Source organism: Bubalus bubalis, chromosome 18 (assembly GCF_019923935.1).
Source record: "Bubalus bubalis isolate 160015118507 breed Murrah chromosome 18, NDDB_SH_1, whole genome shotgun sequence".
Lineage (NCBI taxonomy): Eukaryota > Metazoa > Chordata > Mammalia > Artiodactyla > Bovidae > Bubalus > Bubalus bubalis.
Genome location: NC_059174.1, coordinates 64,879,040 through 64,906,757, shown reverse-complemented (window position 1 = coordinate 64,906,757; position 27,718 = coordinate 64,879,040). Strand labels below are relative to the sequence as shown.

Sequence of the window (27,718 nt, the reverse complement as noted above, 5' to 3'; positions counted from 1 at the left end):
GGTTGAATGGTTTGGGGATCTTAACTCAACCAAAACAAGGTCCAGGAGAGACAGCCCTGTGGTCCAGACATAGCAAGCGGGATGTGATAGCAGTGTTTTACTCCAGAGGAGATTACCGGATTTAGAGAGAATTCTGACGCAATTGGTTCATGAGTTCGAGAAACCAGCAGAGGAGTATGCCATTCATAGCCTCCTTGTTACACTGTCAATGTCAAGTTATTATCTAAAGATTAGAACAATCACAAACGGGCCATATCACGAGGGTAGTCATTACTGATTAGGGCTTAGCATTGAGCGGGAAGGTCCTTCACGTGAGTAGGGACTAGTTGAATAAGACTAATTGGGCCAAGGGATGTTCAGAGAGCTCGTTTGGGTGGCCTGATTATACATCAGTGTTTCTTTTTTTCTTCAGATCAGTGAGAAAAACGAGCAACAGTTTCCCTTGCTTGCTCCCTGAGGGGACCTGTCTGACATTTTTAGTGTCCTGACCAAAGCTAACAAAATGACGTTTTCCCCCGGCTGCACAAAGGCTCTTGGTGGATCTTAGTTTGGACCAGCGGTTGAACCCAGATCCATGGCTGAGAACACACCAATTGCTAAACATTGAACCACCAGGGAATTCCCTAAAATAACACTTAAGGCTGCATGGCTTTCAACAGAAATAGGATAATGTTTATTTGCTTCCAGTTTCTGCTGGATGTCGGCTTGAGTTGGCTCTAAGGAGTCTGGTGTATGTATGCTTAGTCGCTTCAGTCCTGTCCGACTCTTTGTGACCCTGGGGACTGTAGCCCTCCAGGCTCCTCTGTCTATGGGATTCTCCAGACAAGAATACTGGAGTGGGGAGCCATTCCATTCTCCAGGGTGTCTTCCGGACCCAGGGATCAAACCTGAGTCTCCTACAACTTCTGCATTTTTTAACCACTGAGCCACTGGGGAAGTAACCTGAGACCCTGTGGAAACACCTCAGTGATCAGAAGCATTCAAGACAAATTATCTTAAGCCCTTCCTCCCTCATTGGATCCTCAGCCCACCTAAGAAGGATGAAACACCTCCCCCACAACAGGTAGGATTTCGGCGATCCTTCCCTAGCGGTTTCGCTTTTCTTCCCAGGTTTCCTGTGGGGGGGGAGGGGGGGGGAGGGGGCTGGGGCGGGTAGGGGGGTGGGGGGGCAGTGTTCCCTTGCTTGAGGCCTTGGCCCTACATTACCCAGAAGACCTTGCGCTAAGGCTACGGTCATCCAATGAACGTGCAGAAGCGGGGCGTTCCCTGGAGAAAGAACATCCGCTAGTGGGACTTCCGGTGTATTCCCGGCGGGCATTTTGATTGCTGTAGAGTCTGTGGCCGGTCAGAAGTCCTGGTGTCTGGTGTTGGGAGCAAGGTGAAGGGCCAAGAAGGGAGAGGAGGCTCTGTGCTCACTGGACAGTAGCGGGTCTTAGGGTCTGGCACACCGCCGGCTTCGGGGAATAACCCGGCGGAATCCAAATGAGTCCTTGAAATGTCTCCTGCTGCGCTGAGGGAACCAGCTGAGGTAAAGGCCGCATGCTCCGGCTTCTTCCCTGGCCGATCCCCCACCCGAATATGAACTCCCCGAGCGAGAGGCTGCTGGTCCAGTGCAGTGAGGCCTTCCGGAGTGGTGTCCCTATTTCTGATGACCAGTGTTATGAGGTGTGAGTGAGACTTGGAGATGCAACTGAAGTGGGAACATTGGGGAACCTGGAGTCCATCCTGTTTCTGTGGGGGACAAGGATTGAGGCCATGCTGCACCTGAAGTGGTAGATGAGAGTTGGTACGTTTTTTCTTAGGGCCCTGGCCGTGGTGGAGAGTTTTGAGCACCGGAAGGACACGGTCTGGGTCAGGCTTTTAAATATTCTCTGAAACCCGTTGACTGGAAGAACGGAGTGTAGGGAGAGAGAAGGACTTTGAGGCGGAGCGAAGTCGTGGGTTTTCCTTGGGCACAGCTGGGAAACGGGGAATCACTGGGGACAATGTCACAGAGGAGACGTTAGCCAGTCACCTGGCTCTCGTACGGCCAGAGGGCCAGGGAACGCCTGAGCCGCTGGATCACCTCCAGGGTCACTTTCCTCCTTGGCGGGCCAGTTTCACAGATTGCTAGGGCTGCAGAAGCACTTTTGGTAAATGGAGCTTTTCCCAGTCCCTCACTTACTCTAAACACCACTCCCCACCCCCCCCCTCCCCCCGCCACACACACACACGCATTCTCTGCATTTGAGGTGCATTTAAGGGGCTCTTCACCTGCTATTCTGCCACTCTTCGGTTTGGGGACTTTGGAGAACTATATTCTCGGGGTCATGAGAGCAGACTGGTTCTCTGGAGACGGTGTGGAAGTTTCTTCTCGAATTGGTACCAGTACATGGAAGGGCTTTGAGGTGAGTCTGAGCTGGTTTAGGTCAATGCAGGTCTCATTGTTTTCTGGTGTTGGTGAACAACAGGTAAGAGCAGGATGTCAGCTTCAAATGACTGCCTGTGTTTTCTGAAGGTTCAGGTCAAAGGAGGAAGGTTCTTGCACCCAGGTCTTTGGAGGCTCCATCTGACTGGGCAGTGGGGGAGATGTGTGGGAAGATGAACGGTGGGTTTTCAAGAATGAGACTGTTATTTGTCCATGTTATACCAGGGTAGGGTGGCCTTTGCGGATGTGGCCGTGTACTTCTCCTGGGAGGAATGGTGTCTTCTTGATGAGGTTCAGATACACCTGTACCTGGATGTCATGCTGGAGAACTTTGCACTTGTGTGCATGCTGGGTAAGGCCTGCACACTCACCTCCCTCCTCTGAGCTAGGCTCTGCCTTTCTCCTTTTTCCCAGGGACAGCTCTGTCCTTGTGACAACTGGACAGTGGACTCTGTTTTCAATTTATTTCTTTATTTGGCTTCTTCTTCCTTGGGTCTTAGTTGTGGCAGGTGGTATATTTGTTGTTGCAAGGAGGTTCTTTCCTTGAGGCATGCAGTCTTCTAATTTTGGCGTGTTCAGACTCCAGAGCTCTCGGGCTTACTTGCCCTTCACTGTGGGAGCTAGTCCCCAGACCCGGAATTCAACCCATGTACCCTGTATGCAAGACGGATTCTCAACTACTGGACCACCAGGGGAGTCCCCACTACTTTCTTGCTAAATTGTTTGGTTATGTGTTGAGATTATTATGGCAAAGGCAGAGTACATCCCAACACTGGTAGCTCCAAAGTTGCTGCTAAGGATTCAAGGTCGGTAGTCTTTTGTTACTTTTAAGTTTATTGCAATATTGTGTTCAATACAATCTTTAATTTTGTGTTAATTTCTCCTGTACAGTGAAGTGACTCAGTTATACATACATACATACATACATATATATTCTTTTTCTTTTCCCTTATGGTATATCACAAGATATTGATTATAGTTCCTGTGTTATAGAGTAGGACCTTGTGCTTTATCCATCCTGTATGTACTACTTTGCATCTGCTAATCTCGAACTCCCAATACTTCCCTCACCCACCTGCCTCCTACTTGGAAATCACAAGTCTGTTCTCTATGTCTGTAAGTCTGTTTCCTAGATGTGTTCATTTGTCGTATTTTAGAGTCCACATATAAATGATACCATATGGTATTTTTGTTTTTACTTCTTACTCATTTCACTTTTAGAATGATAATGTCTAGGTCCATGCATGATGCTGCAAATGGCATTATTTCTTTTTTTATGGCTCAGTAATATTACATTGTGTATATGTACCACATTTTTATCCATTTATCTTAAGTTATTTCCATGTCTTACCTTAGGTTATTTCCATGTCTTAGGATATTTAGGTTATTTCCATGTCTTGGCTAATGTGAATAGGGCTGCTATGAACATTTGGGTGAATGTATCTTTTCAAATTATAGTTTGTTCTGGGTATATTACCAGAAGTGGAATTGCTGGATTATATGACAACTAGTTTGTTTTTTGAGGAACCTCCATACATTTTTCCATAATGGCTGCATTAATTTACATTCCTACAGTGTAAGAGACTTCCCTTTTCTCCACACCATCATCAACATTTGTTAACTGTAGACTTTTTAATTTTAGCCATTCTGACAGTTTTTCGGGGGTACCTAATTGTAGTTTTGATTTGCATTTCACTGATAATTAGCAATGATCGAGTGTCATTTCATGTCTGTATTGGCCATCTGTGTGTATTCTTTGGACAAAAGTCTGTTTAGGTCTTCTGCCCTTTTTCCCAGTGCATTGGTTGTTTTTTTGTTATTGAGTTGTATTGCTGTTTATATATTTTGGAAATTAAGCCCTTATCAATTGCATCATTTCCAGATATTTGCTTCCAGTTAGTATGTTCTCTTCATTTTGTTTTCGGTTTCCTTTGTTGTGCAAATAAATGCTTGTAAGTTTGATTAGGTCCCATTTGTTTATTTTTGCCTTTATTTCTGTTTCCTTGGGAGACTGTCAGGGTTAGTAGTTTTGCTGTCCAACTGATAGATCCCTCCTTGCTTCCCCTCTCTTTGTTTGAGTATCTGTTTGAATGCGTGGTGTGCATGTTTTGCTCCATTCCTGGACCTGACATGTTTTTGTTGCTGACTATGCAACACACTGTTGCCACTGACGTGGTCAGCACTGAAACAGACCTTGAGGCGTTTATGCAAAACTTTTTCAAGGTTCTGATTTCTCTATATCTGCACTGGCATTTTCTATTTTGTGTAACTTTTTGATTTTTTTCCCCTAACAGTGTGTTTACTGGCCATTTGTTTATCTTTAGAAAAATATCTATGCAACTCCTTTTTCCATTTCTTAATCAGGGTTTTTTTTTTTTTTTTTTAATTTTGGTTGTTGTAGATTAATATTCTTGGAGAAGGCAATGGCACCCCACTCCAGTACTCTTGCCTGGAAAATCACATGGGCGGAGGAGCCTGATAGGCTGCAGTCCATGGGGTCGCTAAGAGTCAGACATGACTGAGCGACTTCACTTTCACTTTTCACTTTCATGCATTGGAGAAGGAAATGGCAACCCAGTCTAGTATTCTTGCCTGGAGAATCCCATGGACAAAGGAGCCTGGTGGGCTACAGTCCATGGGGGTCGCAAAAAGTTGGACACGACTGAGGAACTAACACACACAAACACACACACAATAGTAAAGAATCCACCTGCAATGCAGGAGCCACAGGAGACATATACCTGAGTCAGAAAGATCCCCTGGAGGAGGGCATAGCAACCCAATCTGGTATTCTTTCCTGGAGAATTTCATGGACAGAGGAGCCTGGCAGGATACAGTCCATAGATAGGGTCACATGGAGTCAGACATGACTGAAGCGACTTGGCACACAGGCACATGATACAGGTTAACATATAAAATGGAAATTATTCATTGCTTTGAAGCCCAGCTTGACTACTTTTTCTTTTGTTGATTTTGCCTTTATTGTCATAGGCAAGGAATCATGGCTGAATCCAACATTTTGAAAGTTGTCCCTTTTTTTGTCCCACCTCAGAATTTTGTAATTTTAGCCACCTCATGAACTGTCACCTGCCAGGCTCCTCTGTCCATGGAATTCTCCAGACCAGACTGGAGTGGGTAGCCAGCCATTCCCTTCTCTAGGGGATCTTCCCAGCCCAGGTATCAAACCCAGTTCTTACCAACTGAGCCACCAGGGAAGCCCAAGAATACTGGAGTGGGTAGTCTATCCCTTCTCCAGGGGATCCTCCCGACCCAGGAGTCGAACCGGGGTCTCCTACATTATGGGCAGATTCTTTACCAACTGAGCTACCAGGGAAGCCCGTATGGTATTAAGTAAGACACTAACTTCATTCTTGTACATGTGGGTATCCAGTTTTAACAACTCTATTTGTTGAAAAGAAAGTGAAAGTGAAGTCGCTCAGTCATGTCCTACTCTTTGCGACTCCAAGGACTGTAGCCTACCAGGCTTCTCTGTCCACGGGATTTTCCAGGCAAGAATACTGGAGTGGGTTGCCATTTCCTTCTCCAGGAGATCTTCCCAACCCAGGGATTGAACCCGGGTCTCCCTCATTGTAGGCAGACTCTTTAGTGTCTGAGCCACCAGGGAAGTACCTAACAACCTATTTGTTGAAAAAACTGTCCTCGTTGAATGGTGTTGGTCTTGTCAGTAATTATTGGATCACACGTTATGAGGGATGATATATAGAATCTCAAGTCTCTGTTGTGTTTCACTGGAGTATATATCTGTCTTTATGTTATTAGTGTGCTGTAGATATCGTAATAATGTATGAAATACATCTTACATACCATTCCTTAATCCCACTTGGTCATGATGTATAATTCTTTTTATGTAGTTTTTGAGTCAATTCAGTAATACTTTGTATTTTTGCATCTGTGTTCATGAGAGATATTGGTGTATACTTTATTCTTCGTGTCTTTGGTTTGGTGTTAATGTTGACCTCACAGAATTAGTTAGGAGCAGTCCTTTTGTTTCTGTCTTCTGAAAGCCATTGTAGAGAATTGTGTATCTTCCTGAAGTGTTTGTCATATTTCATCAGTTAACCAATCTGGGCCAGTGGAATTCTGTTTTGGAAGGTTATTCCTTATTGATTCAGCTACTTTAACAGATGTATACATATTTAGAATATACGTACTTCTGTGGGTTTTGGTAGACTGTATTTTTCAAGAAACTGACCATTTCATTTAGGTTATCACATTTATGATCTTGGAGATTCCCGTTTATTTCATTATTATCCTTTAATGTCCATTTTAAGGAACCAGCTTTGACTTTGTTGGTTTTTCTTTGTCGATTTTTAAAGTTATTTCTTTTCTTCTTCCTTTGGATTTGATTTTCTCCTTTTCTAGTTTCCTAAGAAGATTGCTATTAGACCTTTTTTCTTTTCTAATACATGCATTCGATGCTATATATTGCCCTAAAACACTGCCTTCACTGCATACACATATTTCAAGAAGTGTGTTTATTTCAAAATACTTAAAAATTAACCTTGATTTTTCTTCTTTGACCCATGTTTTATTTTGATTAATTTCTCAGTATTGTGTGATTTTCCAACTATCTTTTTGTTATTGGTTCTAGTATAATTTCACTGTGCTCTGAGAACAGACATTGTATGATTTCTGTTGTTTGAAATTTGCTAGGGTGTGTTTTCTGGCCTGTGATGTGCTCTGTCTTGTGAATGTTTCATGTCAGATTGAGCTTCCCTGGTGGCTCAGAGGTTAAAGCATCTGCCTAGAATTCAGGAGACCTGGGTTCGATCCCTGGGTCAGGAAGATCCCCTGGAGAAGGAAATGGCAACCCTCTCCAGTACTCTTGCCTGGAGAATCCCATGGAGGGAGGAGCCTTGTAGGCTACCGTCCATGGGGTCGCAAAGAGTCGAACACGACTGAGCGACTTTCACTTTCTTTCACTTAAGACTATTCTGCTCTTAGATGGAGTAGACTGGTAGTCTGTAGAAGTCCATATATCCTGTCAATTGATGCTTTGCGGAAGTTGACTCCTTTGTCACTGTGTCATTTTCTTTATTCATGATAGCCTTGCTTAAGTGAAATCTGGTTGGCTATTTATTTTGCTGGGTCTTTATTGATGTGCATACGTCACTCTAGTTGCGGCAAGTGGAGTTACTCTCTAGTTGAGGTGCTTGGGCTTCTCACTGTGGTGGCGTCTCTTGTTGAGGAGCACAGGCTTTAGAACATTTGTGCTTCAGTAGTTGCAGCTCCTGGGCTCTAGAGCACAGGCTCACTAGTTGTGACTCACAGGCTTAGTTGCCTCACCCCATGTGGCAGCTTCCCAGACCAAGGATTGAACCCAAGTCTTCTGCATTGGCAGGCGGAATCTTTACCCCTGAGCCACCGGGGAAGCCCTGCCCTTGTTCTTTGTTCATGTGTTACTCTACCACTCTTTCTTTCTGTGGTGTTAATTGAGCATTTTGTATGATTTTATTTTCTCACCTTTATTAGCTTATCAGCTCTATTTGCTTCTTTTTTTTTAAATTTAGTTATGATAAAATTTGCATTATATGTTTAGAAATGATTTAAGACTCCTCCCATATAACGCTCTATGGCTTTGTGGGTAGTTTATGTATATATACATATATATAAAACTGACAGAGCGGGGGGGGAATTATAATTCCCCTCCCCCCCCTCCGCTCTGTCAGTTTTGCGGGATCTTATTTCCCTGACCAGGCATTGAACCTGGGCCCCTGGCAGTGAAAGTGCGGGGTCCTAGCCCTGAAACACCAGGGAATTCCTACCTCATAATTTTTAAATATCCTTACTGAAGTTCTGTGGTTGCCTAGTGGATAGGATTCTGGGCTTTCACTGCTATGGACCAGTTCAAAGAAGCTAGTATCTGTTAGAGCTGAGAAGACATTTCTCCAAATAAGACATGCAAATGAAAACCTTGTACATAAAAAAAGCTCAATGTCACTAATGGCCTGGAAAATGCAAAATTAAAACGGCATTGAGATACCACCTCACACCTGTTATAATGTCTGTTAGGAAAAGACAAGAAATAATGCTGAGGAAGATGTGACGTAAGGGGGCATCTTGTGCACACTTGGGGTGAATGTACGTTGTTGCAGACACTGTAGAATAGAGCATGGAGAATCCCTACAATATTAAATAAGGAACTACAGTATGATCCAGCAATTCCAACTCTGTGTATTTATCCAGAAGGAGTGAAATCATCCTATCAAAAAGATACCTGTACTCCATGTTTATTGTGGCATTATTTTACCCTATCCAAGAGATGGAAACGAAGGCAGTCTTGGCATTTGCAACCACATAGAAGGGCCTTGAGGGCATTATGCTGAGTGAAATAGGTCAGAGAAAGACAAATACAATTCTTCCTGTTTTCTCAGAGCTTTGGTTCCAGCATACGTGCTTACACTGATATCTGCGGATGCTGAAATTCTGTAGTCACACCACTGAGTCTGAAATTTTCACACTTGTAGATTCATCTAACTACAGATTGTGTAATGCCGTGTAAATTTATTGAAAAACAGCCATGTATGAGGGGACCCAATCTTTTGTAATCCATCTTCTGTTTATCTGTAGTATGTGATTATATATATACAATGAATCTTTAAAACAATAACACCAAACTCTGATATAGACAAAGGATTAGCGATCGCCAGAATGAGGAAATTAGGGTAGGTGAAATGTCTGAAGGGTGTTGGAAGTTACAGACTTCTACTTTTAAAGTGAATAAGTCCTGAGGATGTAATGTACAGCATAGTGGTTGTAGTTAACTAGATTGCAGTTAGGACTTGTATCAGTTAGGACTTGTATCATTTGTAACCCATGTTGTTATTCAACTGGGAATGAGAGTCCTTTGGGCTTCACAGGATGGACATGACTCTAGTCTCAGCAAAAGAGCTTGGAGAGTCTCTGGCCAAGATGAATGGCAAGTGGGAAAGGGCTTGATGTCAGGTCTGTGTTCAAATCATACCAGGAAGATATGACTTCCATCCTTTGGCTAGTGTTGTAGTGCTATAGCCAGTGGCTACACATGACTTCTCTTGTCTTTCTCTATTCCTGACATTCTGCCAACTTGTCGTTTATGCTACTTCCCATTTTTAGTCTGACTGTAGCCTGGGTTTCATTGTCTCTCTCCTCTATAAACCACTTATCTCATGTGGGCTTCACACTTGTTTTCCTTGTGGTACTTATTGACAAAATTTTTTATGTCCTTAAACATGCATGTATGCTTTACTGTTTCTTGAACACCAGCCACTTGTTGCAGCCAGATTTTCTGGGGCACTCATGTTCAGTATACTTCTGCACAGTGTCCCCAGCCAGTGTCAGATATGGTCTTGGTAAAAGCCATTAACAGAGGAGTGAATTGTAGAGCACACCTTTCACCTTGGGTCACATCTAGTCCTTATGTCCTGTGCTTGATGAGAACAGGTGCTTTCTCAATTTGATTCCAATTTCATGTCCTGAACATGATTGTATAGACTGCTTCTTTCATGTGGCAGATGTACAAGTGTGATGGTGTCATTCCCTTCAGGGCTTCCCTGGTGGCTCAGATGGTAAAGCGTCTGCCTGCAGTGCAGGAGACCTGGGTTCGATCCCTGGGTCAGGAAGATCCCCTGGAGAAGGAAATGGCAACCCACTCCAGCAATCTTGCCTGGAAAATCCCATGGTCAGAGTAGCCTGATAGGTTACAGTCCATGGGGTCGCAAAGAGTCAGAGACTTCCCTTCATTCCCTTCAAGAAAGTTAACCAGAACTTCACCATCACTTGTTTGTTTTCAGGTTCTTGGCGTGGAGTCCAGAATGAAGAGACACCTTCTGAACAGAGCGAATCTGCAGAAAGAGTCTCACAGATTAGGACCCCAAGGGCCATTTTGTCCCCTGAAAAGGCCCAGCCCTGTAAGATATGTGTCCCAGTCTTGAGAGACATTTTGCATTTGGCTGAAGAGGAAGGAACAAATAGGACACAGAAAGCCTACTCATGTAGGGCATGTGGGAAAGAATTCTATTTTCCTGCAAACATTCAGCAGCACCAGAAGCAATACATTAGAGAGAAACCCTTTCAGTATGATGTGGTGAGATCCTCATTTTTGAAAAGCTGGACAATCCATGCAACATGGAATCTCTGTACCAACATGGAGATTGTGAATGACTTCAAGGCCAACATGGTAGTTAAGCCACAGGCCAGTAATACCAGGAAGAAACTGAACAACAGTAAGGAGTGTGAAGCTATTTTTCACAGTGACAAAAGCGATCAGAACTGGGGAGAAGGCGAGATTGCTTGCAGCCACACAGACATACTTGTTCGGGATGAGAGAATTCTCACTACTGAAGAGTCTTGTGAGTCCAACAAAGTTAGGAATGCCGGCACCCAAAGAAATAGTGTTACTCAGCACCAGAAAGTTCACACTGGGGAAAGGTCTTTTGAATGCAGCCATTGTGGAAAATATTTACCCACAAGTCCGGTTTCCTTGCACATCAGAGATTTAACTGTGGAGGAACGTTTTATGATTGTACAGAATGTGGGAAATCCTTTAGCCGAAGGAAATACCTCGTTGCCCATAGAAAAATCCACACTGGAGAAAAGCCTTTTGATTGCAAGGAATGTGATAAATCTTTTACCCGAAAGGGCAAATTAATTGAACATCAGAGAGTTCACACTGGAGAAAAGCCTTATCAGTGCAACCAATGTGGAAAGTTTCTTGTCAGCAAATCTAGTTTGTCTGTACATTAGAGAGTTCATAGTGGGGAAAGGCCTTATAAATGCAATGAATGTGGGGAATCTTTTATTACTAGGTCTGCCCTCTATTCTCATCTGAAAGTTCACACTGGAGAAAGGCCTTTTGAGTGCACTGAATGTGGGAAATCTTTTACCAGTAAGTGGATCCTTTGTAATCATCAGAGAATACACAGTGGAGAAAGACCTTTCAAGTGCAGTGAATGTGGGAAATTCTTTAGCCGAAACGAACAACTCAGTGCCCATACGAATGTTCACAGTGGAGAAAATCCATATGACCGTAGTAAATGTGGGAAATCTTTTCCTGCTAGGTCAAGCCTTTGTCATCATCAGAGAGTTCACGTTGGAGAAAAGCTTTCTGAGTGCAGTGAATGTGGAAAATCCTTTAATGATAGATCAGGCCTCCGTCATCATCAGAGAGGTCACACTGTTGAAAGGACTTTTGCATGAAGTAAATCTGGGTAATCCTTTAGCCAGAGACAGCTTCTGCATATCCACGGGAAAATCCTCACTAGAGAAAAGCCTTTGAGTGGAGGAACGTGATAAATCTTTCACCTACAAATCCACTTGTTTCAACATCTGAAAGTTTCATGCTGTATGGGGCCTTGTGAGTATATCAAATATATATGGTACTGACATTGGCAGAGTTTGAGGTGGTAACAGCGTGGGAAGTTCTTGTGCAGTCACTATGCAGCAAATGGCCCCTTTCTAGGGAGGAAACTGAGCATAGAAATTATGTGTCATCTATATGTGATCTCCCAGCAATGGACATGGATATGGATTCAGTGCCAGGCTGCCTTGTTCAGGACAGGGGCAGTCTGTTCATCTCAGTCCTCTTCCACCTACCCCGTCGATTTTGAGGACCAAAAGAATACCTTATCCATCCTCATACTTCTGCCCTGCTCCAGCCCCACCAGAATATCTCTGCTCATACCCCAGTCCCATTCTGATGAACAGTAGTTTCTTTTCTGTGGCTTTCAACATTACTGCCATTTGAGGTGTCTAGCTTAGAGAGGTAGAGGGACTTCCATAACAGCTCACTGCTGCCAGACCATTCATATGTATGATTCTTCTATACTGCATATGTCCACTAGCTTCTCTTCTGTCCCTAGCAGCAGGGACTGTCCACACCTGACATGTGCATTTTACCAGGGCTCCAAGCTCTACCTCTCCCAGTGTTTATCTCCTTCCTGCAAACATCCTCCTGGTGGATAAATTCTTAGGGACAGCAGCACTGAACCAGGCAGCCTGGAGAGGATCATTGACCTTGTTTCCCCATCACGTGGTTTACCTGCTCACCATTCTGAACAGTGTGAGGGACACTGAATGACTAAGAATGTCTTCTGTGGCCCTCACAAGGCCTGGTCTCCAAGGCTCCTCTTCCTAACTCCTTTACCCATCACCTCACTGCTCTTCCCACCCCTCCAGAAAAATATAACTCACTAAAATGGTGATTGTTAATTAGCAAGAACTTGCCCTCCCCCATCTTGGAACCCACACTTGACCTACCTATCTTAAAAACTAAGACTGAATGCAGGCCAAACCCTCCAATGAAGACTGTAAAACCTCACTTAGAATTATAATTTAAATCGCATTTCCTTCAGAATTATTAGTGTTGAGCTCCCCCCCCCCCCCCCCCCCATGTGTCTATTTTTTACCTGTATCTCCTGTTTGGTTAAATTTCTGTTCTTTTGTGTACTTTATTTTGTATGATTTGGCCATTTTCTCTTTCCTTGACAAATATGGGATTGGGGAAACAAAGACATTTGTGATATTTCATTCATTCACCAATGATGTGAATGACTTCTGCATGGAATTGTAATTTAGAGTACTAAAAGAGTGTTTTCTTCATTTTTTTTTAAACTATGCGTAGTGCAATGGCCCCATACATTATAAAGGGTTTAAATAAATCTGCCTTGTTAACATATGCTACCTCAGTCTTAAGTCCAGACATTGAATCATATAGTAAATTAAGCCGTGATTTGTAGTGTTTGCCAATTTTCCTGGTGTATATACTCTCATCGTAGCCGATAGTCACATTGCGAACATAATGTCCCTGAACATGGAGTTGGGAAGCATTGCCAGTAGCCCACCATTGTGTGTGTGTGTTTTTTTTCTACCATACAGATAACAGCCACTTAAGAATGTAGCTAATAAAGCCATAGTAGAATGATTTTTTTATTTATTTTTGTCTGCGCTGTCTTCCTTGCACACAGGCTTTCTCTGGTTGCATTCAGTGGGGGCTAATCTTGTTGCTGTGTGCAGGCTTCTCATTGCAGTGGCTTCTCTTGTTGGAGCACGGTCTCGAGAGAATGTGGCCTTCGGTAGTTGCAGCTTGCAGGGGCTAGAGCACCCGGGTTTCAGTACTTGTAGCCCATGTGCTCTAGAGGGCTGGCTCGGCAGTTTTTGTGCACGGGCTTAGTTTCCCCATGGCATGTGGGATCTTACCAGACTAGGAATTGAACTTATGTCTCCTACATTGGCAAGCAGATTTTTAACCACTAGACCACCAGAGAAGCCCCAGGATGATTTTTTAAAGAGATAGGTTTTACGTATTTGTTTTAAAAAATCATTTAATGAATGTGGAGTTCTTTCAATAAACTGCACATAATTTAAAATGTACATTTTAACTTTGTGATACTTGTGTATACCTCTGAAAATGGTTTCCTCCTGCCAGTTTTAATTCATTCTCAACATTAACGTTACTGATACAAGAGCATATTCTACTTTTGTAATGACTGTTTTCAAATGTATATATAAATGGAATAACAGTTGGATCCTACCCCTGTCTTACCTGTTTCTTATATCTAAATTTTGAGACACAGAATTGGCAGGCCTGCTTCTGACCCCATGATAGGTATGTGGGTAGTTGAATTTTTCATGGCCTTGTTTTCCTTCAGCCTGCCAAGATTAGATGAGACTTTTTAGGAAGACTTGTCGGGTGGTCATGTGTATTTGTAGCATCTGTAGCTGTAGGTGTTTGAGTCGCCTATGCAACATTAGTTGTTCTTCGAATAGAAATTCAAAACATTCTCTTGAACATCACTTGATGAAAATTAAATCCTTTTCCAAGGAAGTTTACGGCTGTCAAAAAGTATTTACCCACTACTTTGAATGTTTATTTCAAACCAGTTACTGTAATAGTTGGTGTATTTGGATTTAAATATATCTTGTTATTTTTGTGAATTTCTTTTCCTACCCCTTGTTATTTATCTTCTCATTAAAACAATTTTAAATTTTATTAGTTATTTCAAATTCAGTTTGTTTATTAAACTAAAAAAATTAACACATTACAGCACAGTTATAAATACTTCTAGACATTACAAGGAGTATCAAGTATTGATTCATTTGTTCCATAGGAATATGTGTTCTTCCAGCTCTGCATAGGAATTCTTTCATTCTAAATCTCTAAGCAAATATCGTTCATACTTTACACAGTTAATGACATGTGTGTCAAGATTCAGATGTATTTCTCAAATCATCATTCCTTTCTATCATCAGTGATTCTTTAACTGGAATTATAGTCCCTTTTCCACTGTCTTTAAGTAGAACCTTAGCTTCCCTTTATATGTGTTAATTTTGTATTAATTTTCTCACTTCCAGTCATTTTGTTGCATCCATTCTTGAATGACAAGTTTGTTGACATGTTTGCTGTATATAGAAATTATTGTTTGTGATTTTCTTTTCTGCTGTAGGCATAGTTCCATTGTGTCCCATTCCGTAACTATCTATAGGAAGGGATGGCGAGAAATAACATCATTTTGTTTACATACTTGTCTCAGCATAGATTAAGAACAGAGGGGCTACCATTTAACTTGAGACCTAATAAGTGGAGGTGGTTTACAGTTGTCCCAGTAAAGAGGGCTGAAAGTGCTGAATGTGTAGGTGAAATAATAAATGGGTGTCTGGTGATCAAACTGAGGGATTGTAGTAGAAACTGGGTAAGTTCTCTCCAATCCAGTTTTCTCTTTTTCTGAATACCCAGCTTCCCTTTTGCTTGAGTTGAATGGTATAAATGTGTTTTACACAAAAGAAAATGGGCAGACATGATTGTGAAGTTGCGTCAGAACATGGTTAGGTCTGAAAATTAAACTAAAATTAAATTAAAATTAAACAGGAGAGGCATATAAATGTTACTGAATTTTTACACGCACATCAGCGCCTTCACATGAGAATGAAAACCTGAAGAACTGACAAGAGTGTCAAGGTTTGTTTTATACATTTAGACCAAAAAGATTAACTGTTTAAAAATGACAAAAACTAGGGGTTTTGGCTATAGGTAGTAAATTGGTGCAGAGAAGACAATGGCACCCCACTCCAGTACTCTTGCCTGGAAAATCCCATGGGCGGAGGAGCCTGGTGGGCTGCAGTCCATGGGGTCGCTAAGAGTCGGACAAGACTGAGCGACTTCACTTTCACTTTTCACTTTCATGCATTGGAGAAGGAAATGGCAACCCATTCCAGTGTTCTTGCTGGGAGAATCCCAGGGACAGGGGAGCCTGGTGGGCTGCCGTCTATGGGGTCACACAGAGTTGGACACGACTGAAGCGACTTAGCAGCAGCAGCAGCAGCAGTAAATTGGTGAAAAAGTAACAAGGTATGTTAATACAGTTTTCTCCAGTGTGAATTCTCTGTCTCTAGTGGTTAGAATGTACCCGCTGGTACAGAGAAGGACCTTTCACCTGGGAGATTTATCTACTTTCAGGGAAGCAAGATGTGGGGGTGATGGGAGGTAGGAATATGGGGAAGTCAGAGTGAACTTCCCTAATTCAATGGTTTTTTTCACCTCTTTGAGTTTGTGTTATCCAGTATGCCAAGGGGCCAATTTTTGAGGTACTGTGTCCTGAATTCAACAAGGTCAACAAGAAAAAGAGTTAGGAAAGACACCCCACCCCCTACAATACACACACCTACCCAGGCAGCACACAGCCTGTCCTTCTGTGAGTTGATTCTTCCAGGGAAGTGCAGCGATCCCACCAGTTACACTGGAAGGGGTTGTGACACCCTCTACTCTCTTCCCTGGTGGCTCAGAGGTTAAAGCGTCTGCCTCCAATGCGGGAGACCCAGGTTCGATCCCTGGGTCGGGAAGATCCCCTGGAGAAGGAAATGGTAACCCACTCCAGTATTCTTGCCTGGAGAATCCCATGGACAGAGGAGCCTGGTAGGCTACAGTCCATAGGGTCGCAAAGAGTCGGACACGACTGAGTGACTTCACCTCACCTCACCTCTACTCTCTTACAAGTGATTTTCTTTCTTTCCCCCTCTATATTTTGGCCCTGATGTGGGATCTTAGTCCCCTCATCAGGGATTGAACCTATGCCCTCTGCAGTGGAAGTGTGAAGTCTTAACCACTGGACCACCAGGGAAGTCCCCCAAATGATTTTCATCTGTTCTTTTCTGTAACTGTTGACTGTTGGTTTCCAACAGCTCTTCACCTTCTTGGGTTTCCCCACTTCTTGGGTTGCTTTTTCAGACACCCCTGAATTGGAGAAGACCTGGACAGGGATTTGGGGTCACTGTGGGCCTCTTGGTTCCTGTCTGGGCTTTTCAGGTAGACTAGAGCCCAAGGATTGTAGGGGGAACCCTACAAAGGTTAGTCCACTGAAACTCTTCCTGCTCCCCTCTTCCACATGGAGCTTGATAAGGACTTTTCCTCCCTGGGCCCCCTCCCCTCTCAGAGGGGATGATGAGAAAGGAGGTGAGCCAGGTGGGGTACAGAGTGGGGAATGGGGCCACCGGCAGACTCCCGGAGACATCTGGAGTTGGTGGTGCCCCAGGAGGGCTATTTAGGAAGGACCCCTAGACTGAGAACCCTCCCTCATCCCATAGGCGGTATACCCCACCCTCACTCAGGCTGTGGAATAGTGACTGGATCCTAGACACAAAATTCAGAGTGTTTGCCCTAAGCTGAGCCCTGCCTTTTCACCACTGTGGCCCTGGCTCCCGCCCAAGTGTGCACCCCCAGGTCACAGCATTGCATACACCCCTCCAATCGGGTCCAGAGGCTGCACCAAGAAGAGCAAGAAAGAAAAGGAGCTTTGCCCACTTTCGAGGGGCTCAGTTCTCCCTGGGACTCCCCCCACCTCCAGAGTCCCAGTATGGGGAGCCAGCCTCAGGGCTGTGCCCTCTGCACTCTAGCATCCTCTGGAAGGTCCCCCAGGACAGGAAGCCACCTAATCAGGTGGCCCTGATCTCATCTTCCTGGATTCCTGGGGACACCATGGCCTTGAACCATGCCCCTCTCCCACCTCTCCTCACCTTTAGGCACTTGATCTCTGTCCTGAGGCAGAGACAGCTTGGAGGAGGACAGAAAGGGGCCTGACTTGCACAGAGAGTTCCCTGGGGACCTGCAGGCAGTCTCTTTGCCCTGGAGGAGGGACCCTGCAGGGACCGAGGTGCCAGTGGTGGCCCAGAGCCAGGCTGTGTGGAGCATACAGACAAGGGACAATAAAGCAGGCCCTAAAGGAAGAAGGCAGCTTGATAAATGAAGGTACATAGATGTCTTACACGGACACATACACATACATATCTGTATACCAAGTATGACTTTACTTTTATGGAAAAAAAAAAAAAAAAACTTGTATCTGAATACGTATGTCTAGTTGAGAGGTGCAGTCATGTGCAGAAAGTAAAACATACCGTGCTGCGGGAACCCTCCTGCTCTGTTGGTGGGAATGTAAATTGGTATAACCATAATGAGGAACAGCATGGGGGTTCTTTAAAGAACTATGTTTACAACTACCCTATGATCCACTAACCCCAGTCCTCAGCATATATTACAGAGAAAACCGTAATTCGAAAAGATACTTGCACCCCATTCCCATTGTTCATTACAGAGCTATTTACAGTAGCCAGGACATGGGAGCAACCTAAATGTCCATGGACAGAAGAGTGGATGAAGGACATGTGGTATACATATAATGGAATATTACTCAGCCATTAAAAATAATGAAATAATGCCATTGGCAGCATTATGCGTTGTCATATTGAGTGAAGTAAGTCAGAGAAAGACAAGTATATGATACCAATTCTATGTGAGGCCTTGGTACAGATGAACTTATTTACAAAGCAGAAATAGAGTCATGATGTAGAAAACATGTTTATGGTTACCAGGGTGGGAAGCAGGGGAGAAATGGGGAGATAGGGATTAACATATACACAGTATTAAATGTAAAATAGATAGCTAATAAGAACTCATTGTATAGCACAGGGAACTTTATTCAGTATTCTGTAGTAACCTGTATGAAAATATAAAAAGTGTATATATGTATAACTTATAAATCAACTATACTCCAATAAAAATTTAAAAACAAAACATACACCATGGTGCAAGCTTTGTGTTTTTCTTTTTAAGATTTATTTATTAATTTTTTGGCTGGTCATTGTTGTTGCACATGGTTTTTCTCTAGGAGAAGAGCAGGGTCTACTCTTCATTGCAGTGTGAGGGCTTCTCATGGTGGCTCTCTTGTTGCCAAGCACAGGCTGTAGGGCTCAAGGGCTTCAGTACTTGTGGGTTGCAGTCTGTAGAGTGTGGGCATGTAGCATCTTCTCAGACCAGGGATCAAATGAGTGTTCCATGTATTGCAAGGTGGATTCTTAACCACTGGGCCATCAGGAATGCCCCAAACTTTGTTTTTGTTCCTGAGACTTTTCACTTTCTTTTTCTCAAGTTTGTATATTGAGGTACACCTTTATTAACAGTCACCATTTTCATATTTCATTCATTTGAAGTTGCAGTGTATATTGAAGAATAGGGCTTCCCTGGTGGCTCAGACTGTAAAGAATCTGCCTACCAATGGAGAAGACCCGGGTTTGATCCCTGGGTTGGGAAGATCTCCTGGAGAAGGGAGTGGCAACTCACTCCGGTATTCTTTCCTGGAAAATTCAATGGACAGAGGAGCCTGGCAGTCTACAGTTCATAGGGTTGCAAAGAGTCAGACACGACTGAAGCAACTGAGTGCACACACAGATTGAAAAAACCTTACAGTTGCCCAGCTTCAAGACCAAAGAGCCCAGAGACAACAGTGGTTTAATGGACAGGGGATCTTACCCAAAGCAAGGTCCTGAAGAGATACACCTACCATGGTCCACAGACAGCAGGCAGGATGTGGCAGCAGGCTTTTTTTTTTTTTTTTTTTTAACTGGGAATGAGAGGGAGGTTAACTGCTTTAGGGGGGATTGACGTGAGGTTGACTCATTGGTTCCTCAGTTTGACTCCAACTTCATATCCTGAACACAATTCTGTGGACTGCTTCTTTCATGTGTCATGTACAATTGTGTGTCATTCCCTCCAATAAAGTGAACAAGAACTTGACCATCACTTCTGTGTTTTCAGGTTTTTGGTGTGGAACCCAGGATGGAGATATACCTTCTGAACAGAGCGAATCTGCAGAAGGAGTGTCACAAATTAGCACTCCCAGGGTAGGTTCATCTTCTGAGAATGTCCAGTCCTGTAAGATATGTACCCCAGTTTTGAGAGACGTTTCACATTTGACTGAAGAGCAAAGAAATATTAATAATAGTGGACAGAAAGCATACACATGTGGGACATGTGGGAAACAATTCTTTTTCACTGCAAACATTCAACAGCACCAGATGCAGCACATTGAACAGAAATCCTTCCAGTTTGGTATGGGCAGCCCCACATTTTTGAAGAGCTGCATGATGCATGGAAGAGAAAATCTCTCTCCCAAAATGGAGATAGCGAACAACTTTGTGGCCAGCATGGAACTTCAGCAACAGGACACTAATACCAGGGAGAAACAAAACAACAATAAGGAGTGTGAAGCTGTTTTTCACAGTGGAAAAAGTCATCAGAGCTGGAAAGAAGGCAAGATAGTCTCTAGCCACATAGACATACTTGTTGAGGATGAGGGAGTCCTCACTAGTGAAGGGTTTTGTGAGTTCAGCAAACATAGGAAAGCCAGCACCCAAAAACTTAACCTTATTCAGCACTAGAAAGTTCACACTGAGGAAAGGCCTTATGAATGCAGCCAATGTGGAAAATTTTTTAGCCACAGATTCCGTTTCCTTGCCCATCAGAGAGTTCACTGTGTAGCAAGGCTTTATGACTGCAATGAATGTGGGAAATCCTTTAGCCGAAGGAAGAACCTCACTGCCCACAGGAAAATCCACAGTGGGGAAAATGCTTATGAATGCAAGCAATGTAATAAATCTTTCACCCAAAAGTTCAACTTAATTGAACATCAGAGAGTTCACACTGGAGAAAAACCTTATCAATGCAGTCAATGTGGAAAATCTTTTGCCCATAAATCCAGTTGTCTTGCACATCAAAGAGTTCACACTGGAGAAAGGCCTTATGAGTGCAGTGAATGTGGGAAATCTCTTACTAATAGGTCATCCCTCTTTTATCATCTGAGACTTCACACTGGAGAAAAGCCATATGAGTGCAATGAATGTGGGAAATGTTTTACTACTAGATCTATGCTTTGTAATCATCAGAGAGTACACAGTGGAGAAAGACCTTTTGAATGCAGCGAATGTGGGAAATTCTTTAGTCGAAATGAGCAACTCAGTAACCATAAGAATGTTCACACTGGAGAAAAGCCTTATGAGTGCAATAAATGTGAGAAATCTTTTACTAGTAGCTCCAGTCTTCGACATCATCGGAGAGTTCACACTGGAGAAAAGTCTTATGAGTGCAATAAATGTTGGAAATCTTTTACTGGTAGCTCCAGCCTTCATTATCATCAGAGTGTTCACACTGGAGAAAGGCCTCCCTTACAAGTGCAGTGAATGTGGCAAATCTTTTGCTGCTAGGACTGGGCTCCGGTATCATGAGAGAGTTCACAGTGGAGAAAGGCCTTATGAGTGCTGTCAATGTGGGAAATTCTTTTCTGGTATTTCCAGCCTTCATTATCATTGGAGAGTTCACAGTGGAGAAAGACCTTATGAGTGCAGTGAATGTGGGAAATCTTTTATTGATAAGTCAAGCCTTGGTGGTCATCAGAGAGTTCACGTTGGAGAAAGACCTCTTTGAGTGCAGTGAATTTGGGGAATCATTTACTCAAATACAGCTTCTCCATATCCATAGGAAAATTCACATTGCAGAAAAACTTTATGAGAGCCGCTGCTGCTAAGTTGCTTCAGTCATTTCTGACTCTGTGCGACCCCATAGACGGCAGCCCACCAGACTCCCCTGTCCCTGGGATTCTCTAGGTAAGAACACTGGAGTAGGGTGCCAGTTCCTTTTCCAATGCATGAAAGTGAAAAGTGAAAGTGAAGTCGCTCAGCCATGTCCGACTCTTAGCGACCCCATGGACTGCAGCCTGCCAGGCTCCTCCATCCATGTGGTTTTCCAGGCAAGAGTACTGGAGTGGGGTGCCATTGCCTTCTCCAATAAGAGAGCTAGGATTGTGATAAGGCTTATCCAAAGGTGCCACTTGAGTAAATATCAGAGAGTTCACATGGGAGAAAGGGCCTTATGAATATAGCAAATGTGGACAGCAGTGATGGAGGAGTTTGAGGTGGTAATGGTGGGAAAAACTGATGTAGTTACTGTGCATCAAATGGATCCTCTCTTTTGTGGAAACTGAGACAAAGAAAGGATGCATCATTTGCTTGTGATCTCCCAGCAATGAACGGGGATCTGGGATTCAGTGTCAGGTTGCCTGGTTCAGGGTTTGAAGAGTCTGGTCACTTCACTCCTTACCCCCCGCCCAGCCCCACCCTCAGGTTTGGGGACTAAAGAACACCTTGATTATCCTGATATTTCTTCCCTCCTTAATCCTCCTGCCCCACGAGTCCTGCTCATACCCCAGCCCCATACTGATGGACAGAAGTATCTTTTTCTCTGGCATACAACATTGATGCCTTTTACCTAAATGACATTTATCTACCCGACAAAACTACTGCTGTGATTCTATTATTATTTGCCATTTGTGAAAGAAGGGGTGTCCAGCTTAGGCAGAGGAACTTCCACAAGAGCTCACTACTGCCAGACCTTTCATGAGAGCAGTTCCTCTACACTGCACATATCAACTGGTATCTCTTCTGCCCCTCAGAGCAGGGCCTCCATTTGCTGTAAACTACTCACATGAACTACCCACACCTGACATCTTTATTTCCCCCAGGGCCCCCCAGTGCACATCTTCCTATTAACACTCCTGTTTGGGAAGTTCTTCACTGGGACAGCAGCACTAAGGCAGGCACTCCGGACTGGGTCATGGGTGTCAACCCAGCCTTGGCACTGCTTTCACCGCCATATGCAGTGATTGGTTTCAGATATCCTGTTTATCTTTTCATATACTCACACCAGGTGTCTGTGTTGCCCTGTTATGCAGTTGACCCACTCACTGTTCTGGGAATTGTGAGGGACTCTGACAGACTAATTGTGGCCCTCACATGGCCTGGTGCACAAGGCTCTTCCTAACCCCTTTACTCCTTGTCTCACTGCTTTCTACCACCACTTCCTGAAAAATGTTAAGTCACCAGCTAATGATTGTTAATTAACAAGAATTTACCCACCTTTCTTTGGGACCTACACTTCAGCAACCTAGCTTAAAAACTAAGACTGAATGCATGCAGACACCTCCAATGAAGACTGTAAAACCCACTGTGAAATAATTTTAATTGCATTTCTCTCAGGATTCTTGCGGAGAAGGCGATGGCACCCCATTCCAGTACTCTTGCTTGGAAAATCCCATGGATGAAGGAGCCTGGTGGGCTGCAGTCCATGGGGTCATGAAGAGTCAGACATGACTGAGCAACTTCACTTTCATGCCTTGGAGAAGGAAATGGCAACCCACCCCACTGTTCTGGCCTGGAGAATCCCAGGGACGGGGGAGCCTGGTGGGCTGCCATCTATGGGGTCGCACAGAGTTGGACACGACTGAAGCGACTTAGCAGCAGCAGCAGCAGCAGAATTCTTGATTTGAGTTTTGTTTCTTTTTCGTGTGTCTATTTCTTTTTTTCATGCACATGAAAAAGAAACTTGTGCATCTTGTTTGGATGAATTTCTATTTGTATATTTTGTCTTCCTTTATTTTGTTAGATTTGGGTATTTTTTCTCTTGACAAGTAGGAGATCAGCCAAACATCAAAGACATATGTGAGATTTCACCCATTCACCAATGGTGACCAAAGTCAGTGACTTCTTTTCTCAATGTAATTGTAATCTGGAATACTGAAAGAATATGTTCTCTATTTTTTCTCAATTTTATACTTTGCATAGTGCAATGGCCATATACATTATACACGTTTAGGATAAATCTGAACTATTAACATATGCTACCTCAGTCTTAAGTCCAGACTTTCAGTTACATAGTAGATTAGTCTCTGCTTTGTAGTGCCTGCCAATATCTGTGGTGTAAATATTCCCACCATAGCCAAAGTCAAGTTGCCAACATAATGTCACTGGAATTGAGAAACATTGTCAATAGCCCACCATTGTCTTCTTTATGTACCATTACAGATATAGTAGCTACAGATAATTTTAAGAATGTAGTTCATAAACCATAGCAGAATGGTTATAAAAAGAAAAGTTTTGTATATTTGATTTTTAAATGGTGTCATGGATGTGGAGTTGACTTACAATAAATTGCATGTATTTAAAGTGTACAACATTTTTTTTGTATTTGTGTGATGTATAATTCTAGATATGTCATTAAATAACTTCTTGGAATACATTTTTCATTAAAAAATTTTTTTTGGCTGTAGTTGGTCTTTTTTGCTGCTCATGGGCTTTTTTTAGTTGTGGCACAGAGAGCAGACTCTCTAGTTGAAGTGCTTGTGCTTCTCCTTTTGGAGGCTTCTCTTGTGGAGCACAGGCTCTAGGCACGTGGGCTTCAGGAGTTGCTGCAAATAGGCTCAGTAGTTGCATCCCTCTGGCTCTAGAGCGCTGCTGGATCAGTAGTTGTGGTGCAAGGGCTTAGTTTCGTCCCAGACTAGGGATGCAACCTGTGTCTCTCGCAGTGCAAAGAGGTTTGGTAACCACAGGAAGAGCCTTTTCTAGGGGAACGTTTCCCTCATGTGCAATTGCTTCAGGCCTGTGCAAAATCTCCACATTCCCAGTGAGGGTTCTGACTTATTTTGGTCCCTGACCAAAACTGACAAGATGACTTTAACTCTCCATTTCAGAAGAAGTGGGATAATGTTATTTGTTTCCTGCCACCAGTGGATTTACAGGTAGGTTGGCTTCAAGGCGTCTGAGATCATGTCCAAAGTCTTCAATAAGTAACGTTAGATTATTCAGTCAGTTCAGTCGCTCAGGCGTATCTGAATCTTTTCGACCCCATGAATTGCAGCACGCCAGGCCTCCCTGTCCATCACCAACTCCTGGAGTTCACTCAAACTCACGTCCATCGAGTCGGTGATGCGATCCAGTCATCTCATCCTCTGTCATCCCCTTCTCCTGCCCCCAATCCCTCCCAGCATCAGAGTCTTTTCCAATGAGTCAACTTTTCACATGAGGTGGCCAAAGTACTGGAGTTTCAGCTTTAGCATCATTTTTTCCAAAGAAATCCCAGGGCTGATCTCCTTCAGAATGGACTGGTCGGATCTCCTTGCAGTCCAAGGGACTCTCAAAAGTCTTCTCCAACCCCACAGTTCAAAAGTATCCATTCTTTGGTGCTCAGCTTTCTTCACAGTCCAACTCTCACATCCATACATGACCACTGGAAAAAAGATTCTTAGATTCTTAAGTGTTCTGAATACGCCTTGTGCCCGTAGGGGACACGAGGGGGTGGGTCCCCGCCCCCTTAAGAAGGCTAGAGTCCCTCCCCAGCACTAAGGTCGTTTCCCAGTGCTCCTGGGGGTGCTGCTTAGCTTTTTCGCAGTTGCTTCTTGTGTGGGGCATCCTTCCTTGAGACTTTTGCACTTCATTTTCCAGAAGGATTTCTGATCAAGGGCAGAGATGTTCACCCACTGAAAATCGAGTCAGGGGGCTTTTCCCTGATTGCAAACCCTCTGGAGAGGGAATTCCGGTTTCTAAGTAGCGGCCGTTTTGGTTACGGTGAGGTTTGTGGAGCTGGTCGGAAGGTCTGGCTTGTGGTGTTGGGTGCGGGCTTACAGGACAAGAGGAGGGTCTTTCTCTCTGGGGGTCAGGGATACCGCCGCCTGCGGGGAGTTTCCGTGCAGAGTGAGACCTGGTAGCTCGACCGTCACCGCCTCACTCCGCCCAGAAGTTACGATGCGGCGCCTGCGCTGAGGGACCCGTCGCCTCAGGTAAGCGAGGCATGCTCCGGGGTCTCCCCTGCCTGTTTCCACAGAGAGTTAAGAATGCCAGGGGTGAGAGGCGCCTGTCCACGTCACTCTACCCCCAGGCCCTTGGCCCAGTGAGACCTTCAGGGGTCGTTTCTCTTTTTCCATGTGAGTGAGGCTTGGAGATGCAACTGAAGCTGAACCATTCAGGAAACCGGAGTCCAGCTTATTTCTGCCAGGAAGAAAGCTTGAGGCCAGGCCGCACCTGGAGGGGTGGGTGAGAGGTTGTACCTTCCTTCTTATGGCGCTGGGAGTGGTGGAGGGTTTGAGCACAGGATGGACGTCACCTGAATTAGGCTTTTAAAAACACTCCATGGCAGAAGCCAGCAGGATGTTGTAAAGCAATTATCCTCCCATTAAAAGTAAATTTAAAAAGTACTCCAGAGCTTGTTCAGTGGAAGCACGGACTTCAGGGGATGATGAGGTCACTGAGGCAGAGGGAAGATGTGACTCTTCTTGTCACTACTGGTAATAGATAGATAGAACTGGGAACAGAGGCACAGAGGAGTGGTTTGCCAGTCCGCCCGAGGTTACCTGGCTTCTGGTACCTGGCAGAGGTCCAGTTGTGAGAAGAACTGAGCTGTCCTCAGGGAAAAGGAGAGGAGCCTGGCTCAGAGGATAGGGGTGGGCGGGCAGGCCTTATCCAGCGTGCGGGAAAGTGCGTGAGGCTCTGACGCACTGCCATGGTCACTGCCCTCCATAGCCTGCCTTTTCTTACACATTCGAGGCTGAAGAAGCACTTTGGGCAAGTGGAGGTTGTTCCAATCCCTCACTTATTCTCACCCTCATGCACACATTCTCTGTATTTGAGGGGGGTCTTGGGGCTCTTCACCTGACATTCTCCCAACCCTTTGTTTTTGGGACCCAGGAGAACCCCATACTCAGGGACCTGAGTGCAAGTCGGGTTCTCAGAAAGGGGTTCCCATTTCCTTCCACCAATGGTCCTGGATCCCATACCAGTATGTGGATGTTCTGTGAGGTGAGGACTAGCTGGTTTAGGTTAAGTGCAGGTATCCTTCCTTTTCAGTGGGAATAAATAGCAGGGAAGAGCAGGATTTAGGCTTGAAATGACTGCCTGTGTATCTTGGAAGCAATGAGAGGTTCACATCAGAAAACGGAGGCTTTCCCAAAAGACATAGGCTGGCTGAGCAGATGAAAACATGTGTATGTATGCACTTCCACGTAACCACATCAGTCTGCTTCAGTTCAGTTCAGTCTCTCAGTCGTGTCCAGCTCTTTGCAATCCCATGGACCTCAGCACGCCAGGCCTCCCTGTTCATCACCAACTGCTGGAGTTTACTCAAACTCATGTCCATTGAGTCGGTGATGTCATCCAACCATCTCATCCTCTGTCATACCCTTCTGCCGCCTTCAATCTTTCCCAGCATCAGGGTCTTTTCCAGTGAATCAGTTTTTCGCATCAGTTGGCCAAAGTTTTGGAGTTTCAGCTTCAGCATCAGTCCTTCCAATGAACATTCAGGACTGATTTCCTTTAGGATTGGCTGGTTGGATCTCCCTGCTGTTGTTACTCTGCTTGAACTACACCCCCCCCCCCAATTGTAAGTAATTATTTTATATTGTTGGGTTAATCAGGTTAGGCTTGTAATTGTCTTTTATTTTTGTCTATTGATTATGAAAACTGATAAACATCTATTTTACTGTTGTGAGAGAAGAAAAGGTGTTCTTCCCCAGGTCTAAGGTGGCCCCATCTGATTGGGCAGTAGTGTAGATGTGTGGCAGGTTAGATGGAGGGTTCTTAGGAGTGAGACTGTTCATGGTTTTATTTGTCCCTGTTATACCAGGGCAGTGTGACCTTTAAGGATGTGGCTGTGTACTTCTCCCAGGAGGAATGATGTCTTCTTGAAAAGGCTCAGAAACACCTGTACCTTGATGTCATGCTAGAGAACTTTACACCTGTATGCATGCTGGGTAAGACCCTCACACCCAACCCTATCCTCTTAGCTAGGCTCTGCCTTTCTCCTTTTCCCCAAGGGCAGCTGTGTCCTTCTCACATGTGGACTATGGGCACTACTTTCTTAAATTCCTTGGTCATGTGCTGCAGTTACTATGGTTAGGCAGAGTGCATCCCTACTCCTTAGTGCCATGACACCTGAAGCCCCAAAGTCTTGCAGGGAACCATTCAGTTTCAGTAGTCTTACAACTACAAGACCCTTCCCCAAGATTCCAATTTTTCTGTATCCACGGTGGCATCTGTTAATCATTGCAATCAGCAGTGCATAAAATTCCTATTGCTCCACACCTTTACTAGCATTTGGTGTTGTGAATGTTTGGATTTTGGCCATTCTTACCGGTATGTAACATTGTGTATTTTTTCAGTTGAATT

At 44.1% G+C, this 27,718-nt stretch overlaps 1 protein-coding gene and 1 non-coding gene across 5 annotated transcripts; both read left to right on the top strand.

The window, feature by feature from the left end:
• Positions 1 to 1,172: 1,172 nt before the first annotated feature.
• Positions 1,173 to 22,810, top strand: LOC102400587 (zinc finger protein 211). 4 transcript variants are annotated; one of them, XR_006640220.1, is made up of 4 exons: positions 1,173 to 1,528; positions 2,633 to 3,213; positions 19,491 to 19,576; positions 22,763 to 22,810. XR_006640220.1 is itself a non-coding variant. In XM_044931782.2 (4 exons), the coding sequence occupies exons 3-4, from the start codon at positions 3,153 to 3,155 to the stop codon at positions 11,055 to 11,057; spliced, it is 918 nt and encodes a 305-aa protein (XP_044787717.1). In that variant the 5' UTR covers positions 1,174 to 1,528; positions 2,633 to 2,759; positions 2,987 to 3,152; the 3' UTR covers positions 11,058 to 14,283. The 4 variants fall into 4 exon arrangements, 2 of the variants coding, with proteins under 2 accessions (XP_044787717.1, XP_006067352.3); XM_044931782.2 differs by lacking the exons at positions 19,491 to 19,576; positions 22,763 to 22,810 and adding an exon at positions 10,201 to 14,283 and having other exon boundaries at positions 1,174 to 1,528; positions 2,633 to 2,759; positions 2,987 to 3,213; XR_006640219.1 differs by lacking the exon at positions 22,763 to 22,810 and having other exon boundaries at positions 19,491 to 21,097.
• On the top strand, positions 16,172 to 16,243 carry TRNAW-CCA. Its single transcript has one exon. It is a non-coding gene; the product is annotated as a tRNA-Trp (tRNA).
• Positions 22,811 to 27,718: the final 4,908 nt, after the last annotated feature.

Coding starts and splice junctions, on each gene's coding strand:
- LOC102400587 (XM_006067290.4), top strand. CDS start 1,496: ATGTCTCCTGCTGCGCTGAGGGAACCAGCTGAG. Junction 1,529..2,632: donor CGCTGAGGGAACCAGCTGAG/GTAAAGGCCGCA, acceptor ATGTTATACCAG/GGTAGGGTGGCCTTTGCGGA. Junction 2,760..10,200: donor TGCACTTGTGTGCATGCTGG/GTAAGGCCTGCA, acceptor GTTTGTTTTCAG/GTTCTTGGCGTGGAGTCCAG.